The 20536-nt window shown below is 44.9% G+C and overlaps 1 protein-coding gene across 1 annotated transcript in view; it reads right to left on the bottom strand.

Moving 5' to 3' along the window:
* Positions 1–14973, bottom strand: part of Dnah14 (dynein axonemal heavy chain 14) — a 277305-nt gene extending 262332 nt beyond the window's left edge. The window contains exons 1-3 of the mRNA XM_057769862.1: positions 14917–14973; positions 14705–14806; positions 13177–13231 (exon numbers count right to left, since the gene is read on the bottom strand). Of these exons, the coding sequence (XP_057625845.1) occupies positions 13177–13231; positions 14705–14806; positions 14917–14973 (214 nt within the window). The remainder of the gene's footprint in view (positions 1–13176; positions 13232–14704; positions 14807–14916) is intronic.
* Positions 14974–20536: the final 5563 nt, after the last annotated feature.

Below are 20536 nucleotides of genomic sequence, written 5' to 3'. Positions count from 1 at the left end.
ACCAAAGGTCCTGAGTTCAATTCCCAGCAACCACATGGTGGCTCACAACCATCTGTAATGGGGTCTGGTGCCCTCTTCTGGCCAGCAGGCATACACACAGACAGAATATTGTATACATAATAAATAAATAAATAAATATTTAAAAAAAAAGAAATTAAAAAAAAAGATCAAAGTTTCTGTAATCCCAGCACTCAGGAGGCAGAGGCAGGTGGATCTCTGTGAGTTCGAGGCCAGCCTGGTCTAGAAGAGCTAGATCCAGGACAGGAACCAAAAGCTATGGAGAAACCCTGTCTCAAAAAAAAAAAAAAAAGATCCAAGTTTCTGGAGACCCAAACTAAGGAAACTGGAAACTCACACACAGAATTTGTTAAAACGTTGGTTGTCATTCTTACTAAGGGGGGGGGGAGGGTGTCTTCCTTCCACATTTGACTCAACACCTCTGTTATTCCCTAGCTAAAAAGCAGGGGAATAGAGTAATATTTCAAATGTCCTAAAGACAGAAGACGCAGTTTTCTGGCACTGTGAATCCAACAAAGGGAAAAAAGAATAAAACTGCAGAGGAGGCATAGAGGAGGGAGAGAGGAGAAAAATGGGGTGAGGGGAGCAGAGGAGGGGGCAAGGTTAAGAGGAGCTGCTTCTGTTTTGGAAGTCCTTGGGTTCTGGGATCTTATCCATGACCCATCATGAGTCCCTTCCGTTGGTGAAGATCTTGCATAGTTTGCTTACCACTGTAGAGTGGGGTGTTGAGTAGGTACTGCTTTCTAAGCCTGGTCCCAGTGAAAAGCACCTGGGAAAGCCAGGAATGGAAGTACATGTTTGTAATCCCTTCACTCAAGGTGAAGGAGGAGGGAAAGACAGATTCCAGACCATCCTGGACCTCATAGCAGTTTGGGATGAGCTTAAGTTATATAGAAATACCCTGTCTAAAAAAGAAAGTAAAAATGAAAGTCAAAAAGGGGGGGAGGAAGGGAGGAAGGAAGGAAAGAAAGAAAAGAAAGAAAGAAGAAAGAAAGAAAGAAAGAAAGAAAGAAAGAAAGAAAGAAAGAAAGAAAGAAAGAAAGAAAGAAAGAGGAAAGGAGAAGAGAAAAGAGAGGAGGACCTTGGCACTTCCCTAAAGTACTAACTGTGGTTCTGCTGTAGAGAGCCAACCTGGAATGTGCAAAGCCTCAGGCTTGATCATTTGGATCACACACACAAATAAAATAGAATACAAATCCTTAGGACCAAAGTAAGGTTTGTATAATGATTCTTGCTGGAAGGAAGAGGAAGGGGAGAGAACCCTTCAGGCGATTCTGATTGCATTTCAGTCTGATAATGACACAAACGTTTGTACCTATAGGAAGTCTGGAGGCTAGTGATGCATGGAAATTATGAAATTAGGATCTTTGTGTGTTTGTGTGTTCATGCGAATGCACATGTGGAGGTCAGGGGGATTTCCTTGGGCATCTTAGGCACCATCTACCTTGTTTGTAGAGAAATGGTCTCTTGCTGGGTTTGAGGCTCACCAACTGGGCTACTTTGGCTCAGCAAACCCCTGGGATCCATCTGTCTCCTCCCTGCTCTGGAGTTGGCAAGCGTGTGTCACCATGCCCAATTCTTATTATGCAGTTTCTGGGGTGGTTCAACTCCGGCCCTAAGAGCACAGCAAGCTCTTCACTTGCAGAGCTATCAGCTAGGATCTTACAGCCACATAGCAATGACTGCATGGCCGCACCAGGAAGCCACTACCCAGGGCCACTGAGAGCTCTTGGATTTGTTCTTCTTCATTACAGTTTGTGGTTTAACAGGAAGGGCAGAAGCCACTTTGACTATAAAGTGCTGTCCTGCCCTTGGATATCTTTTATGTAAATGTAGCCTTGAGGTGAGACAAGGGGAAAGACAGGATGATTAATGGATCTACGGCAAATAGTGGTTCTGGAACTGCACATAATGACAAGGTTGTTCGAACTTGATATCAGGGTCAAGAAATAGGGAGGCCCCTGCAGCTCCTCTGCAGGGTTAAGGGGGCTCTCCTGATACATTTTCTACACATCAACCAGCAGACACTAAATCAACCGAAGACATTCTCTGAGGCTGTGTGTCTAGAACACAGGTGACGGAAACAACTTTACGTGATCGCTGCGGTGACACACCTGCAATCCTAGCCCTTGGAAGGTGGAGGCAACAGGATCAGGAGTTTCAAGGCCAGGCTGAAGCTTGAGGTGGCTTTCACTGTAGGAATTACTGGCTCAAGAAAACCAGAAAAACTCTTCTTGTTATATCATGAGATTGGTAAATAAGATTTTGTACCTACCCTTGCATAACAATTTGAGGACCTCCCCCCCAAAAAAACCCAAACAAACCATGCATTCTTGAAAGGATCAGTATCAGCTCAGGACACCCCAAGACCAAGTTTTCAGCAGAAGATTTATTTGCCCCAGAGGGACATAGCTCAGGAATTAGAGACAATGACAGAAGATAGAGGATGGGGGAGGAAGAAAAGGGGAGCAGGGGTATTTGTCCTATAGGGACAAAGGACTATCTCTGGGTAGAGAGGAGACACATAGGAACCTGGCAGTTTATAAAGGTACAAGGGGGAAACCCCATGCTGTTATGAGGTATTTAATTTTAATTGGGCATTTTAATTAGGTGAACGAAAGAGGGTTTCTGATTGCTAGACTTCAGTACTTTGGTAACTGGACTTGGTAGTCAGCCTTGGGAGGAGTAAGTGGTCAAATAAGGGAATAGACTTGGTGGGTAGCTTTAGAAATGTCATCTGACAGTTTCAGCAAGGCAGAGGGAATTTCGGGGGGCGGTGCAGGGGAGAAGGGCAAAGCCTGCCAGAACCATGCTTATCAGGCCTGGACTGGCTAGAGTTCCTTCAATACTTTTTTCCTTTATTTTTTCTTTAGAAAATAACTGGACTAGAGAGATAGCTCAGTGATTAAGAGCACTGGGTGCTCTTCCAGAGGACATAGGTTCAATTCCCACTACCCACATTTCAGATTACAATCATTTGTAAATCCAGTTCTGGGAATCCAATGCCCTCTTTTGGCCTCCACGGACACTTGGCATGCATGATACACAGACATACATGCAGACGAAGCATCTATACACATAAAATAATTTTCTTAAAAATTTTAAATCATACTTCTTGATGTCCAAGAGCTGGCATATGCTTGGATTCTTGTTGGGCCACATGGTATAGTACTGGCTTGCTAGAAAATATCGAATATATCTGCAATGTTGCACCACTAATACAGAACATTCAGTTTTTAAAAAATAATGAAACTGTGTCATTTTTTTTTAGAAAAATGGATGGCACAGGAAATCATCATGTTACCTAAAAAAAGCCAAACTCAGAAGTATAAAGATGGCCTACATCCCTCATCTGTGGCGTACAGATTTATATACAGAGATCACATGGAAGTGGCAGAGATTGTCATAGGGGGTGTAAAAGAAGAGCGAGGAGGAAATGGAAAGAAAAAGGAAAGAAAGGAACAGACTATTGCCTGTTTTCTGTCATATACAGGATTTAGATTTCTCTACAAATTTCTGTCTGTCTCTCTCTCTCTCCTATGTGTGTGTGTGTGTGTGTATGTGTGTGTGTATGTACGAAAATGTCAAGTTGAAACCCACTATTTTGTAGTACTAAAAAAAAAATAACAACAACAAACCAAGATAGCTTTGAGAATCAGAGTGCCTGGAGGGGTGTGGTCCCATCCATCATGACTCACTCCAGTCTCTCTCTCGAAGGTGTCCAGCTAAGTTGTAAGTCTCCTGGGAGACCACATCTACCTCTGGCTGGCACCTGGCTTCAGCCTGTTCCTTCCCTCAGATGAGATTCCAGGGGAAATTCAAATTTCTTGGGGACCACTGTCCCAATAATCTGAGAGTCAAAGGGAGGAACATAGTATCTCTTAGAAAGAACATCGTCATCCTTGGCTCTCCAGTCACAGCCAGGGTGGCTGCCAGAATACATGCTTCCCTTCCTCTGGTCAAGCCTAGCAGACTCCCTGTTGCAGTTTCTGTAGCTACAGTTACTGACCTGACACACTTCAGTGTGCTGTGGCTGGCAGAGTGTAATTTGCTCAGTGGTCTGCCAGATGTCCACTAGCCCTGAGAAGTCTGAAAACTGTGATTTTTTAAATTAAACTTTGGGAAAATACCAATTTCACTCAGACCCTTTGGTATCATTTCTTGTACATAACTCATAACCATGCTTGCTGGTGAGGTGGATTTAAGGTATACCCCTGTCTTCTGGGTTAGAACCTTCTTGATTCAATTTTCACAACTCAGAACATTGGTATCCAGCAACTGACGAATGTTGCAAATAGGGCAAACATCCAATTGGTGGGTTCAGTAACAACTGCACTCCCTGCATTTCCCACAGCCCTGTTAGGGTAGCCATAAAGGCCGATAAAGAGAAAAAAATTCCTAGCAGTCAAGAGAATAGAATCTCTTATCTGGGTGAGATTACAGTTAACTAATATTACAGTTGGCTGAGTTAACCTCTGGCCAAGAAATCACACCCCTAGGAAGACAGGCTCACCTTAAGCCATACGAAAGAGAGAGATAGGCAGAATAATTGTTCCTTTAATGAAGTGCTGTGCTTTCCCTTCCCTGAATTCCCACTGCCCAGAACAATCCCCATGTCCCACCCTGAGGTTCTGCTGGCTCTGCCCACCTTTTTGAGGTCTAAGTGAGAACGGCACAAAGTTTCCTTCCGTTTTCTTTTTTCTGTCTCATTTTTCAGACGCTAGTTAGAACCTAACCATCCCTTCTCTGATACCCAGGGTTTCCTTACTCTCTCTCTCAAGTTCCCCTCCCCTGACCCCCACCATGTAGATGCTTGTCCACAGTGTGTCTGCTGCCCTCCATGCTGGGTTAAATGGCACGGCTTTCCCCCTTCTCTCCTCTGTTCTCTTCCTCTGAGCAGCCGCTGAGACTTAGTCTGCTTCTCCCTCTAAGGTCAGCCTTGAAGAACACTAATGCCTGGTCCTGCCTCTGGGATTCCTCTCCCAGGTACAGCTGAGGGACCAGAATTTTTCAGAACTTTCTGGGTGATTCTAACATACAGCAGGATTCAAACTCAGCTATGGAATTGGGAACCTCTTTGTGAGAAACAGAGAAAATGACCTTGTCTGGATCTTTAGTGGGAGATCCACTGCCAGGGCTCTGGCCAAGCCCAGAGCTTCTCTGAGGTGGATCCCTGGAGGAGAAAGCGCTGGAGCCCTGGAGCCCCGGAGCCCTGGAGCCCCGGAGCCCTGGAGCCCCGGAGCCCTGGAGCTCTGGAGCCCTGGAGCCCTGGAGCACTGATCTGCATGCCCAGCATCTACGTTCATGGGCCCACTGTGTCTAAGAAGTCACAGTAGTAATGGTTATAATCATCTTTGTTTTTAGAAGATGAAATGTTGTTCTCCAGAGAGTGTGCCAGCTCAGTAAAATTGCCAGTAGCGAAGCTCTAAACCGAGAAGACTATAAATCCAGAGACAGCTGGAAATTCTATCTCCACGGATTTTGAAAACTGCATAGCACTTGCAAAATCTGAAATGATTCCCAAGAAGCACATACATTTAATTACTTGAATTAAATCTAGCTGCTCATACCAATTAATTTAAAGAGGGAAAACAAAACAGAAAGCATGTATTGTCACCAAGCCCCAGGTCATAAAGCCTGGCTCTGGGTCCAAATGCTTGCCTACTTTAAGCAAAAGTGACATACTGTATAAATTAAAAATGAATTTATTTATAGATTTGATCAAAACTAGGTGAAGAGACATTCCCAGCCTGTCTCAGCCCTTGACTATTAGCAGTGCTAACAGCATACGGGAAAGAAGAAGAAAGGCAGGAAGCACACATACTCGAGGTTACCTGTGTCCCTGTTCCGCTAACTGGGACACGGTCCTTCTCCTCCATTGAGCCATTTCCATTTCCAGCATGGTATTTCTTGCAAAGACCCCAGCTCCCAGGGCTCTCTCTATAGCAGGAAGAAATACTGAGCCAGACAGACAGTGATCCACATCATTGCCCCAGCTCTTTAGGGAGAGAAAGATCAAGGCTAGCCTGAGCTACATTGCAAGTACCTCTTTCAAGAAATGAAAGCAAAATAATATCCCCAAATTTCCCTTGCAGAACTGAAGGTAGACTATGCAAGGCTTTCATAACCCTTTAAGGGTCTTGCCTAGAGACAGAGAAAAAGGAAAAAGAAAATAACGAAAAGTCATTTTATTTTGATTCTGTGTTTTAGTAAGAGAATTTCCTATGCTTTATAATGTCTTTTATAGGTCATTTAATTACTTCAAAAAACTAAGCCTTATCGTTAAAGGGTTTTTTTTCTTTGTTTGTTTTCTTTTTTTGGTTTTTCAAGACAGGGTTTCTCTGTAGCTTTGGAGCCTATCCTGGAACTCACTCTGTAGACCAGGCTGGCCTCGAACTCAGAGAGATCCACCTGCCTCTGCCTCCTGAGTGCTAGGATTAAAAACGTGTGCCACCACCAACCACCCAGTTGGTCTTGTTTTACAGTGGCAAATGCTTTGCCCTGAGTGTTATACCTTTTGATGTTTTTAAATAAACTTTCCAAAATCAGAGTCTGAATTATGTTTTTTGTACTTAAAATTAACTTTAGGATATTTCAGAAGGTCCCTAAAACATCCAAACAGACCTTCAAAAGAGGGACATTAAACAAATTGGTCTCAACATGCTTCAACTATATGTGGGGAAGCGTGTTATCAAGCAGGAAATGCATTTATCCACTGTAACACACTTGTATTTATATGTTACCCAGCTATGTCCTGAAAATCATATGATGCTCCTAGACATCTGATGCCACCTTTGTCTCAGTTTCTGCCACTGTGTTAGCATTCCGTATGTCATAGAATTCCGTATGTCATAGAAATGGCCAACTTTTCTTATTAATTGCTGAAGACAGTGAACTGTCATCAGATGTTTAATGTGATCACTGAAAATCTTTGCCTGTACGACAGCTACTGCTTTGCTCTGATGCTTTCCTAAGAGCCTTTTTAGTTCACTTATCACCCGGTGTTCTCAGAACCAAAGCCATTCACAAGGAGGACTCCAACACGACAGGGCGGGGACAAACAAAGATGACGTCGGTGGACTGTGTGAGAAATTAGGAAAGCCCGATGAAAACATTGCATAGGTTCATAGGCCGCTGACTGACAAGTCTCAGATATGGGGTACAAGAGAGACAGGTTGTTGCAGGGTAAGCGACTTGCTAGAAGAGTTATTAGTGCCATGAATAAACAGACAGGCAAGTAGACGGACAGACAACATCAAGGCAGGGCCTCTGAGAATTCAGACCTCAGTACCGGAGATAGCAGGGGTGGGCTCTGAAGAGGTATCAAGCCAATGTGGCAGAGACAAGGTCCCTTTGAGGAAGGGGAAAGTTTCACCGCTAGAGCTAGGCTCTCTGGTTCCTCAGGAGGTGGCCAGGAAGGGGTGTGTGTTTTACCACCAGTAGCCCATTGATATGCCTGTATTAGTCAGGGTCTAAAAGGAACAACACACACACACACATACACACACACACACCCATATATGAAAAGAAAAAACCTTTTTTTCTGAATAATTCAGAAAAACAGACTTAGGAGATTGCATGGTTGCAATTTATAGATGTGTGTGTGCATGCATGTGTGTATGGGATTTATTAGCGTGGTTCCCAGCTGCAGTCCAACAATTGCTGTATTCAGTTCATGACACTGGACACCGACCCAACTAGCACAGAGGTCTTTGCACCCACAGATAAGCACTAGAGCAAGTGGGAATGCCGGGCAAGCATGGTTGCCTCTTCAGAGAGATGCATAACCTGTTTTCCGCCCAGAAGCTGGAAACAGATGGTTAATAGCCTCGGTGACCTCCATGTTGTCTGTCTGAACACACCAGATCTACCCTTAGGCCCTGGAGATAACACCTGCAGTCTCTCTCTAGAACCCATCTTCACAGAAGAAGTGACACGTACTTTGAGAAGAGTTTCCATGCAATTGTGTTGTATTGTGCACACGGGATTATGCTACACTAGGAGATGTTTTCCCTGTTGTACTTTATTTAAATGAGCCTAAAAATGAACTGCCCAGTGTCAGATTCTAGAAGTTTGAGCCAACACGGGCTACTGAGGCTTGCTGAACTGGACTTCCTTCTTACCTCAGCCTGCATTGTTACCCTGGGTGCCTTGGCGTTTGCAGAGACCCCACACAGACTATACTGACTCATGTTTTGGTAGTTTAGAATGCTAGGTCTCTACCCTGGCCAGAGAAATAACATTCTTTAACGGGCCTCCACAGAGCTTGCTTCGAGGCTACTGTAACACCATGTAATTCCTTACTGCTTGGTCCTGGTTAATATTAGAACCCACCCCAGACTGCTGCTCACAATGCCTGCAGCAGCCCCTCCCCTTTCACGGCTGCTGACCTACTGAACACTGTGAATCTCCAGGTAACAGACGCCCAGTTGTAGCTACAGTGTTCGTGGTTTCCAGAGCTGTACTGTGCAGTTCCCTAGGCTGCATTTCTGAATTACTCAGAAATGTCTAGTTTTTTCCTTTTCTTCTTTGCACCTCTGTTCTAAGCATGCTCTCCCTAACGCTTAGAGTTTCCTTCTTTCTCCAAACCATGTAGATGCTTGTTCACCGTGAGTCCGACCTTCACAGCACGGCTTTCTCTCTTCTCTGTGTCCCTTCTCCAGGCAGCTGCTGAGATTTACGGGAGGTTCTTATATTATGGCAGTATAATTCTTTGCATATCATCAATAAAAACTCATTCTCTATAAAAGGGTACAGCTAGAAATGCTGGATATATAACCAAGGCTTTTAAATGAAATTTATTTACTCTTTTGTTATTGTTGAGACAGGTTCTCGTCACATAGCGTGGGGGCAGGCCTTGCACTTGCCATCCTGACTGCCTCCAAAGTGCCTGGTGGACTATTTTAGTAGATAGCTTTAAAGAATTATTAAAACATAAAATCTCCTTAGAAAAACTGGCCTGGAACCTTGAATGCATGGCTCCATTATACTCTTCCCAGGCTTTTTTTTTTTTTTTTTTTTTTTTTGCTTCTTTTGTTTTTTTGTTTTTTTAAAAGTCAATTCCTGCAAGGTCCAGCTAGGAACTTAAGACATTTGGTCCTCTGTGACACACGTGGAATTGTGAAGGAGTTCCTTAAAACTCAAGCTTCCTTAAAAATGTTCATATCCACTTGCTTTTCATGAATTATGAACTATTACTTATTCATAACCCATTTACAGCTGCCTTTATGGGGCATAAAATAAAAAACTTGCCAAAATAATTAACATTTTCATAGACTTAGAATAAATGCTCCCAGCTTGTTCCCCTGTGAACGGCCAGTGGGTGGGGTTCCATCATCTTGTTCTATCTGCCCAAGTCTCTGTACTCATCATGGACCCTGTTTGGTTCTAGTTTTCTAGCCCACACTACAAACCAGACTGAGCCACCCAGAAGGTTGATCATCCCTGTAACAGGTAGGGAGTCTTAGGCCCTAAACTGTCTCTGCAATGAACAGGCATCTTCAGATGAGCACAGCCTGGACCACAGTCATTGTCTGCCTTCCCCCGGCTTACAGCTAGGCATGTCATCCAGAAGCCCAGCAAGGGAGCAGGAGGGCAACCATACGTTTACCCAGCTTACTCCCAGTTATCCAGCCTGGGGAAGGGGTCACTTGCTACTCACTGTGAGAGAAAAAGCACTACAAAAGGAAAAGATAACCACTACGATTTGATTCACTATTTATATTCAGTATTAGTAAATATATTGCCACATACATACAGCAACACACAGATCATTCCCTGGTCATTTAGATCATTGTTTGTTGTTGTGTTCAGATGAGGGTCTTGTTCAGATGTGTTGCTGGTCTTGAACTAGTGGACTCAAGTCATTCTCCTGTCTGTCTCCCAAGCAGCTGGGACTGTAGGCGTATTAACCACCTTGCTCGTCTGTATCATTTCTAATACGAGCTAAATGTGTGGATGTTACCCCCAGTTACTCTATTTGTACTTTAAATTTTGTTGGATATTTTTATGTTAAAAACCTCAAACTCTCCAAAAGACAGTCATACGTGTGGTTTTAAAGCAATGCTTTTAATTTCCTTGTTGAAACTTTTATACACGTATACAATGTATGCAGCACTGGGAATGGAACCCAAGCCCCACATGCCACCACTGTGGAAATCAGTGTGGAAGGTGTGCAAAAAGCTAGCAATAGGTCCACCCTATGACCCAGCTATAGGACTCTGGGCGTATCCCCTAAAGACTACTTCCAGCTATAGAGACGCCTGCTCGTCTATGTTCATAGCTGTTCTGTTCACAATAGAAAGGACATGGAAGCAGCCTAGACGTTCGTCAACTGATGATAAACGGATAACGAAAGTGTGATATAGTTACACAGCGGGATATTATTCAGCCATTAAGAAATTTGAAATGTTCGATCCTAAATGGGTTGTCTCCATCAAATCTTTCCCTTCGGGGCTCAGGGAACACTTCAGAAGAGGAAGCGAAGAGATTCTAAGAGCCAGTGGGGATGGAAAACGTCAAGGGAACAAGGCCTTCTTGATATAACAGACTGATGGACATATGAACTCACAGGGCTGTGCAGCATGGACAGGGCCCACACAGGTCTAAGCCAGGTGAGGTCCCAGTACAGAGAAGGAAAGTAGACACAAGACCCCATCCCGAACCCAGAAGCTACGTACAATTGACAAGTCTTTGAAAAGGAGAAGTTAGTTTTCTCCAACAGAGTCTCATTGGGTACACAAACCACTCTTAAGGGCAGGCCCCATGTAGTAACAGTAGACAGCCAACACAAAATGAACTCAATGGTATTTGTGGAGGGCTTTTTCTTTGTGGGGGGTGTTTAGCTTGGTGGCATTTTTGTCTTATAATGCTTTGTCTGGGCATCTTTTAAAAAAAACTTTACAGATCTTTTACTCACAGATTATGGTTTCCTATTTTGTATTTTTATGGGATTTCTGTGTGTACATGTCTCTGTATCTGTACATGTTTCTTGTGCTTTTTTAATGTTTGTTTTGTTCTGTTTTTGTTGTTTTGTTTTAAATCTTATTTTATTATTTTTTTAGATGTTTATTTTCAAATGAGGAAGAGAAAAGGTGTGGATTTTGTGGATGAGGAAGATCTGGAAGGAGTTGGAGGAGGGAAATCATGATCAGAATATATTGTTTAAAAAAAATCTATTTTCAATATAAAAAAGGAAGCAAATAGCCCTGGAAGTGAGTCTTCTGAGGCCTGCAACAGCCACACTTCAAGCCTGGAGTGGCTCTTGGGTCCCACTGAACAGTTCATTGACTGCAGCCTGGCTGCCAGTTTGATGAGCTACAGAAGCTAGGAATGCTGGGTGATGAGCAGCAGAAGCTAGGAATGCTGGGTGGTGAGCTGCAGAAGCTAGGAAAGCTGGGTGTTTCAAACTGCTCAGTTTCAGGACAATTTACTTGATGGAAACCAAATGTTTTTCTCCTTCCTTCTACCGTCTCAGCTCACCCAAATGCCTTCTTTCCTTCTCTTTCTAGGGGTGTGGCTGCCCAAGTATATTGTCAGATGAATTTTCACACACCACCTTTTGTTATTGGCAATCTCACGCGAGCATCATCCCCACTGGAGAGCAAAGAGGCTGAAGCTACAGCGTATGCTCAGAGGACATCAGTCACCCTGGGGCTCTCCTGGTGCCTGTCTGATCTCAGAGCTGCTCAGATGCGGCTCAGTAAAAGGTGCTTACCTAGCATGTCGGGTCCTAGAGGCCATCTTCCTACACAAAACCAAAACCCAAACCAAACGAACCAAAAGCTGTGGCTGGTGAGACTCTGCCCTTATCTGGGAGCTACTGTTAGTTGCTGGCTGCGGGGGGGAGGCAGAGTCAGTTTTCTTTAAGGGTGCGCCCCCCCCCATAAGTCCAGGCACAGCCCAATGGATAGCCCAACCTAGATTGCCATGTTGGCAGTCTCCCAAGGTCAAGGCCACATAGTTTAGATTTAATTATGACAGCATTTTACTCTTTGAGATCTATTAATCAGCTTTAGCTGTGGTGACTGACCATCCTCAAATTCCAATGGATTTCAACCACAGACATTTCTCTTTTCCATGTACCCAAGGTCAGTAGTTTGACTGTAGCTGGCCTTTGCTGCCCTCTGCTGACCTTGGCTATCACCTGATTGGTTGGGCTAACCTGGACTTGGTTTGGCTCTGTGTATCTTCTCATTCATCTTCTAGGGCAAAGTAGCCACCACTGTCTGAGACACGGTATTGCTATTGCAGTGTCGACTGGGCAGTGCCTCCATGCAGGGATGCAGAAGCCTAAGAGCCATGCATCCTTAAACCATGCACCTCTGTGTTTCTTCCCAGGAGGGTCTGAAAGCCGATGGAGCTCCCCGTGGCACATGAACAAGTGCTCACAGAGGATGAGGAATGACTGACCCAGGATTCATCAGCTGCACCCTCCCAGAGGACTAGGGCTTTACAGGGGTGAATGGTTAAGGAATCCCTGAGCTGTCTGAGGAGCGCTATCAAGGAGTCCCTCGACCCAAAGTCCCAGCACATGAGAAGTTATAACAACACCAGCATTGATTTGCTTATGTGGGGATGATGACATCTGTTCAGGGGACTGCTTTGTCAGGGACATCACTGTGGCAGCAAATGCTCAGGGTCCCTCGGCTGGAGGGAGTTCTGAAAGACAACGGAAGTACAAATGAGAAACCTTGGAGTCACTCTGGAAATGAGCCTCGTGTCATGACCTAAGGGAAAACATGACATGGCTGGCACATGGACCAGGAAGCCCTGAGAAAAAGCAGCCGGCATGGCTGTTCTGCCATCTGCCAAAGTCTGGAGTCCCCTCGTTGGTCAGCCAGGTTCCCTGGCTGTCCCCTCTTGGCTGCTCTGGCAGCTAACTAGGCTGTCCCTCCTTACACAGTCCCTCAGATGCAACTGTCCTGTCTCTCCCTTAGTTCTACTGGAAGAGCAGTACCCTTCTGGTAACTGAATTTCCACCTCCTTCCTCAGAGCTGCCGCAGAGCTGGAATAGAAAGGGGGAGGTTTCTGATGGCCTTGAATGTCGCCTGGAAGGCCTTCCCCACGATTTAACCCAGTTCTCCTATGGTAGTACTGTGGTCCAGCAAAAGAATGTGCCAGGAGGAAAAGCCAGCCAGACGTAACCGTCCGACTCACCTCCAACTGCAGTGACCATGAGGACGTCCTGAGTCTGACAGCTGAGGCCACTGTCCTAAGGGCAGGGAAGGTGAATGCTAACTTTAAAGAGGAAGCAGTGTGTCAGGTGTGGAGAACCTTCATCCCTGCTGGGTTCACCCTTGGCCATGGATAGACCCAGCTCTTTCGCCAGCCCCCAGGAGGAAGCAAGTAGCTTCTGCTGCTACCTAGGTGTGATCTCCCCATGTTGATCCTCCCCTGCTCCTCGGACTCCCATGGCTACTTTGACTTTTGTCTTCCATGCCTTTACTTCTGCTGTAATAAGAACTCCCCTTCCCAAAGGTACAAGCAAAGTTGCTGGACAGGGTGGCCATACGGAGGTGGGGCAGCCAGGAGGAACAGAGGGGAAATGGTAGGAGCCATGGGTTGAGTGTGGTTTGTTCTCTCCAAATCCCCTGCTGAGATAAGCTAGCCACCAAGGCAGCACTGGGAGGTAAAGCTGCAGCCGTGGGAGTGTAAGAGGAGTCAATGCCTGTGGGGTCAGCTTCCTGTTACTGCAACAGGTGTCTGACAGGAACAGCTTATGCTAAAGCCACCAAGGTCTGTTTGGGTTCTTACTCCACGATCCTTTGATTCCATTATTTGGGGGCCTGGGGTCGGATAACACACCATGCTGGGAACATGTAGTACAGGATAGCCAGGGCATAAAAACAGAAGAGGCAAGACTGTGGTCTCCAAGTCCCCGTCAGGCTCCCCCTCCCAAAGCACCTCTGCCTTCTACAGCATCATAGCTGACGATCAAGGTTTAACACATGAGTCAGGGGACTTAAGATGTAAACTGTAGGAATGCTTTCCTCCTCTTGGGAACATTAAGTGGGATTGTGCTTCATGTCTGACTTGCCTCATGTGTGTTGACTGGCCTTTCTTCTGTCTGCCATGTTGGAAGGGCATGAGGCCCTGGTCGGTGCTGTGCTCTCAGGCATTCTGACCTCCAGAACCATGAATTCACACAAACCCCTGCTCTTTATGAATCCCCCAGTATCAGGTCATCCCTTCTGGCCCTGGAAAATGGACTGAGACAACAGGTGAAGAGGAAGGTCCCAGGGAATTCTCTGATAGGCCTCGTGTCCCCTTCCACCTCAGCTTCCAAACTCCAGTCATTTTCAAAACTACCTTTCAAAACTTTGGTTTCTGGGGTTGTTGCAGATCCTCTACAATCAGAAGAGCAGCTTCCCCTTGAGTTATGATAACAAATTTAGGAGAGTAAAAACATTTTGGGGGGGGGAGGGGACATAAAATCTGTCCCACCCTGTATAAAATAGAATGTGACTGAACCTCTCTGGGTGACTCCGGCCATGCTACTGGCTACCTGTCAGCTGCGTGTGGTGCACAGACAACACTCAGGCCGTGGATGTGGACTGAAGAAGCCATCTGTGGAGACCACAGTTCTATACTTAAAAGCCCACAAAGCAGCTGTCATCGCGGAACAGTGTGCGATTCTTGGTGGCATTTGGTGAGTGACAACAGAAGAAGTTGGGACTGGATGTACCACTGATGTCATGGGGATAATTATATCACCAAACAGCTGCCGAGATTTATTTTTAACATACATCTCAATGATATACATATGAAAATGAAGGGTTTTGTAAACCTGAAAGAAAGAGAAGGAAAAGACGCATGGTTAAGTGACACGTGTAAGCTGAGAGGAGCTGCTGTTTACACCTTGAAAGTCACCAACAGACCCTGTACACATCCTCTCACCCGCCGATCCCCAGCTCCCTGGGAAGCTGGAGGCTCTTCCTCGCTCTCCTTCCGCATCATTCCCCTTCTGCCTTTTTTCTAGCATATTCTTTTCCTGGTTCTCCTCCTGTCTGTCTCTTACCTTCTGCCCTCAGACGTGGTGAGGGGATGCTTAGGAAAGCAGTCAGACAGTCAGTCAGTCAGACACATTCAACCTAAGTTTCAGTCTGCCTGCTCTTTGAGGAACGTTGGGAGATATCACACCATTCTTAGAGACCAATGTGCCTGTCCAAACAGCACCTGGACTAGTGCAGTAGAAACCCTGCTCATCGAGGGTCGCTCTTCATACAGTCCCAGAGGACCCCATCTCATCCACACCATCGTCAACCCTAGTGCTGCTTTAATTCCTTAGTCCTCTCTGGTTCTCTCACTATTGTAAAATTCGTTTGTTTACATTGCTTATTTTGTTCGCCAAGCACTCAACACTGCCTAGAGGGAGCAGTCAATGAATACACCAAGCAGTAGCCTATTCTTACACATAAAGATTCTTTGCATCTTTCTGATCCTTCTTGCACAGCATGGTTTTTATACTCAACACCACACAAATACACCATGGATATTTACTATTGAGCAGAGAATGGATTTATACTACTCTCAAACCCAACTAGCATGTTGTCCAGATAATTGAGGGATGTTGGTGACTATGGACCCTCAGCCCTGAATTTTCTGTGACCCCCTGTCTGCCAGAGTAAACAACTTGTTTTCCTATGCTTGCAGCTGCTCTGAGCAAACAGCTTATTTTACAGCTGCTCTGAGTACGAGACCTTCAGGAGTTCCTGATGGCAGGGGGGTGGTTTCTGGTGGGCTTGCAGCTGAGAGTTAGGGCATGGCCATTAGTCAAGGAGACCCTATATAAGCTGCTCTGGAACACAATAAAGTAGACATTCTTGGAGCATTCTTGGCGTTACCCATGTCTCTCTTTCTGTGTGTTTCAATCTTCAGCCTCTTGCCTGACTTGAGAACCATACGGTAGTGCATAGAGCAGGCATTGTGCTATGGGTGCAGGGAGGCTGCCCCTGGAGTCAGTCTGCTATCCTGGTTCAACTTTTATTGCTGTGATAAAAACACCTTGTAAAAAGCAACTTGGGGGAGAAAGAAGTTTTTATTTCAGTTTATAATTCTACAGTCTATTATTGTGGGAAAATCAAGGCAGGAACTTCAAGAGCCTCACACTCACAGTCAAGACTTTAGAAAAAGGAATGTATGCATGGTCACTTGTTTCCTTGCTTATGGGTAGCTTGATTTCTCTACTATTAAACCCTTAACATAGGCACGGGCATAGGTGTAACAATAATTTCAACAAAAATCTTGGCATCCAGATTGACTTCTTCAGGATTTAAATATCAGCTTCTAGGTATTGGAACTTTATCTCAGGTAAAATAAAGTACAAGATGGGTCTAGTGTATAGAGCCAGAAGGACATATAGAGAAATTAAGGCCATATGTGGCTAACATAGCAATGAATTTATGGGGACATGGTTTATTACAGCAATGGAAAACACAAATTAACATCCATCTAATCTCAGAAACAAACCATAAACTAAAGAATGCTTCTGAGAAAAATTAAAATGTATTATCAAGAACAGTCGCTGACCATCCAGGATGTACAAGAACAGAGCACAGCAGCTGCTAATTTTTCAAAGGTACCAACAGCCCTGCCTTCAAAATGGTTGACTGACAAACCTGTGTGGGTGGGGCAATAACAGCTAGGACAGGAGCAACCAAATGCTCAATGTATTGAGGAATCAAGCAGTCCTTGGAATTCTCCTATATTTGTGATTAAACAGAAATCTGGAAAGTGGAGAATGCTAATAGATTTAAGAACCATAAACAAGGAGATTCAGCCAATGGGCTCTTTACAGTCTGGAATTCCTTTGTCTTCTCTCTTCCCTAAAGGATGGTTTATTATGGTGATCAATTTAAAAGACTACTTTGTAACTATACCTTTACAAGAACAGGATAGAGAAAATATTGCCTGCTTATGATAATTCCCAGCCTGTTAAAAGATACCAATAGAAAGTTCTTCCATAAGGGATGTTAAACAGCTCCACCTTGTGTTAATATTTTATACAACAGACTCAGATACCTTTCTGGGACTGAAATACCCAATCTAGCATCAACACTCCAGTCTCCCATCCCCAATTTCTCCATTCTGGGCCTTGCTCAGTAGTAGACTTCTGTTTGCTAATTTTCTATTACAGGGAACATGGAGTTGGTGGCCTAGCTGCCCTGAGAGGCATGTTAAATAGGTTTTTTAGGTTAGAGTCTATCTTAGGGTTTTTACTGTGGTGAAGAAACATCACGACCTTGGCAACTCTTATAAAGAAAACATTTAATTGGGGTAGCTCACTTACACTCTCAGAGGTTCAGCCCATTATCATCATGATGGGGAGCATGGTGGTGAGCAGGCAGACATGGTGCTGGAGCTGAGAGTCCTACATCTTGCAGGTAACAGGAGGTTGACTGAGACCCTGGGCAGTATCCTGAGCATAGGAAACCTCAAAGCTCACCCCCACAGTGACACAGTTCCTACAATAAGGCCATATCCACTCCAACAAAGTCACACCTCCTAAGAGTGCCACTCCCTATGAGATTGTAGGAGCCAATGACATTCAAACTACCACAGAGTCCATGGCTCCCGGGGTACATGTTCCTTCCAGTTCCTGAGAGACTCATGTACCTTCAGGCAGTGAAGCATTCAGACCACTCGTGTCTCTCTGTGTGTTCCCTTAGGAGTCAAGGAAGCATGGAAGCTTCTCAGGACAATTGGTCTTAGACATTAATCTTGCATACCCGGTTTAGCTTGCAAACTTAATTGTATCTTGGTAACTACAACTGTATTAATCCTGGAAATTGCCATTATATTCTGTTTCTGATAAAGGTATAAAATAATCTGATTGTTCTCAATAAAACTGCCACAGCCTCAGTCTTGCTGTGGCTCCTCCAACCCGAGCCTGGTTTCATTCCTCATGGTCAGATCAGGTGACCTTGATCTGGTAAGTAGTGGTAGATGCTTATGCTCTGCCCCACCATGGCCTTTCCAGGTTAGTTATGGAATCTGGAGCAGAGGAAAAGGACAGAGAAAGCCCCTGGGTGTGGCTGCTTTTATGAAGTTCTCAAATCTTTGCTGTGTAGAGTGAGTCCCCAACTGATTGTGTACCGGTGCCTTGCCCACGCCACTCACTGCTGTCCCAGCCTCTTCCTACCACAGGGGCCTTGCTCATCATGTAGACAGTCTCTCCCCGCTCTCCCAGGTAAGGAGGCCCTTCCCACCATCATGGTCTCTCCGGGTTGAGCAGATATGATACCCAGCATCCTCATATAGCTCCCCACTTCCTTCTTCATGGGACAGTATTGGAGCTCAAACTCGGGGTCCCATGCATATGGGTCCTACTGTAGAAGGGTCCGTAACAGACTCGAGAGAGATGAGGAGACTGCCCAGGAGAGCTGCGGATGGGAACTCCTGTCTACAGGCCACAGAGAAGGGGGTGTGCTTGGTACCTTTAGAACAGTAACTATGAATCTCCTCTACCTGTGCTTTATGCCAGGGATACTTGACGTCCTAGAAAACACCTTGCTGATACCGAACTCTCCCGCTACCATTCTAGGGCCCTAAATTGAGTTACTCAGCAACTTCTGAGTAGAGACCTGCCCCTCCCCCGGTTTCTCAATTTGGGTGCTAACCTTATCTCCTCAGGGCAGAGTGTGTGGAAAGAGGGGACACCTCTCACCCAATAACTCTCCTTCAGTGTTTGCCATCTCTCATCAAGACCCCACTTAAACCTCGAACATTGAACTCCATCCCATCTCCTCACCCCACACCTGGTGGTGAGAGATTCATGGCCTTGCAGTTGGTACTTATGGACACTAGGTGGCGATATTGCAATGGGAAGATGAAGCACTGATGCGTTTCTAGAGAAAGCACCACTCAGATGAAGAAATTGATTTATAAACCAGGCCACCAATCCCAGCAGCAGGACGGCATGTTAACGCAGAACCGAGGAAACAGATGGGGTCCGTGTTAGCAGAGAGTTGCCTGTATTGGACTGCTGATATGTGATCTCCCACATAGAACAATCTTGCCGCTGTAGGTTTTCCCAGAGGGAAACCAAAAAATCCAAGGATGTGAAGTGATGTGTTGATACTATTTAGACTGAAACTGTTTTTATGCCTTGAAATCATTTTATTGCATTCTCTGATACTTATGGTATAATAACCTCTTAACACAATAGTTCTATCCCACAACACAGTGACCAAGATTAATAATGGCATATTGTCATTTGCAAATTACAGGAGATTAGACCTTTAGGGACTCTCACCAGGAAAATGAGTATGGGGTAGCTATATTAATTGACTAGACATGGTCATTGCATACTGTAGACATATGCCAAAACATTGTGCTGCACACAAGCAATATCTATAATTATTCATGAGTCAAAAATAAATAGATAAGCAAAACTTAAAGTGTTAAAAACAGAAAGAAGACTATAGGTAACGATGGGCCTAATGGACATTCTGAGTTGGCCAAATTGGCCCACATTTGTAGGAAGGGTGTAGATGTGACCATATGGCCAGCATCAGCAAGCAGTTTTAGGGACCCACTGTGTGTATGTGATGCTGATGCTTCGAATTCAAACCTCCTGCGAGCCTCGGGAAAGGCCTGCTTTCTCAGATTCTGATCTTCAGATGAGCAGAGACTCCGGGCACAAGAAACGGCACAGTATTGACACCGGGGATCCGAGGGAACCAGGGCCGGTGGCTGTGGGGGATGTCACTCTTTCGGCTTTTTGAGGGATCCTCCACCTAGCTCCCAAATAAATCACATGGAGGCTTATTATTACTTCTGAATTTCCAGCCTTAGCATGGCTTGTTTCTTGCCATCTGTATTTATCTTAAATTATCCCGACCACCTTTTGCCTCTGGGCTTTTATCTTTCTCTATTTCTGTATACCTTTCTTTACTTCTTACTCTGTGACTGGCTGGGAAGGTGATCCTCAGAAAGGCCTACAGACACCAACTCAGGGAGCAGAAACAAAACCTGTTCTCTTCAAGGCTACCTATAAAACTAAAAATAATAGGTGGGAAGTCCCAGTAGGTAAAATGCGCTCTTTGCTTGGCCTGACCACCAGAATTCAGTCCCTGGGACCCACATGGTTAAAGGAGAGAACTGACTCATTCAAGTACACACAATCACACACACACACACACACACAGAGAGAGAGAGAGAGAGAGAGAGAGAGAGAGAGAATATAAATTAGAGTGATAAATTAAACACGGCATATTACCTTCATTTCCTCTGACTTTCTGAGTCATCTGTGATATAATTTTCTGACATACCATGCTTAATTGTAGGTTCCAAGACCTCCCATTCTAGAATAGTCCAGTCACCCACTCCAAAGGAAACACTGTCCAAAGAGGTCATGGATGGCCTCCACCTCCCTGAGCTATCCCACCTCAGCCTTTTACTGTTAGAGTGTATCCTTTTCCTTCAACCTTGTGTCTATATGGTTGCCCAAACATCACTAAAACCAATGGTAAAATCAGGTTTAGGTTTATTATAAATCTTTGGGCTTTAAATCGGA

Source organism: Chionomys nivalis, chromosome 5 (genome assembly GCF_950005125.1).
Source record: "Chionomys nivalis chromosome 5, mChiNiv1.1, whole genome shotgun sequence".
NCBI lineage: Eukaryota > Metazoa > Chordata > Mammalia > Rodentia > Cricetidae > Chionomys > Chionomys nivalis.
The sequence above is the reverse complement of the archived record's forward strand: the minus strand, read 5'-3'. Positions and strand labels throughout refer to the sequence as shown.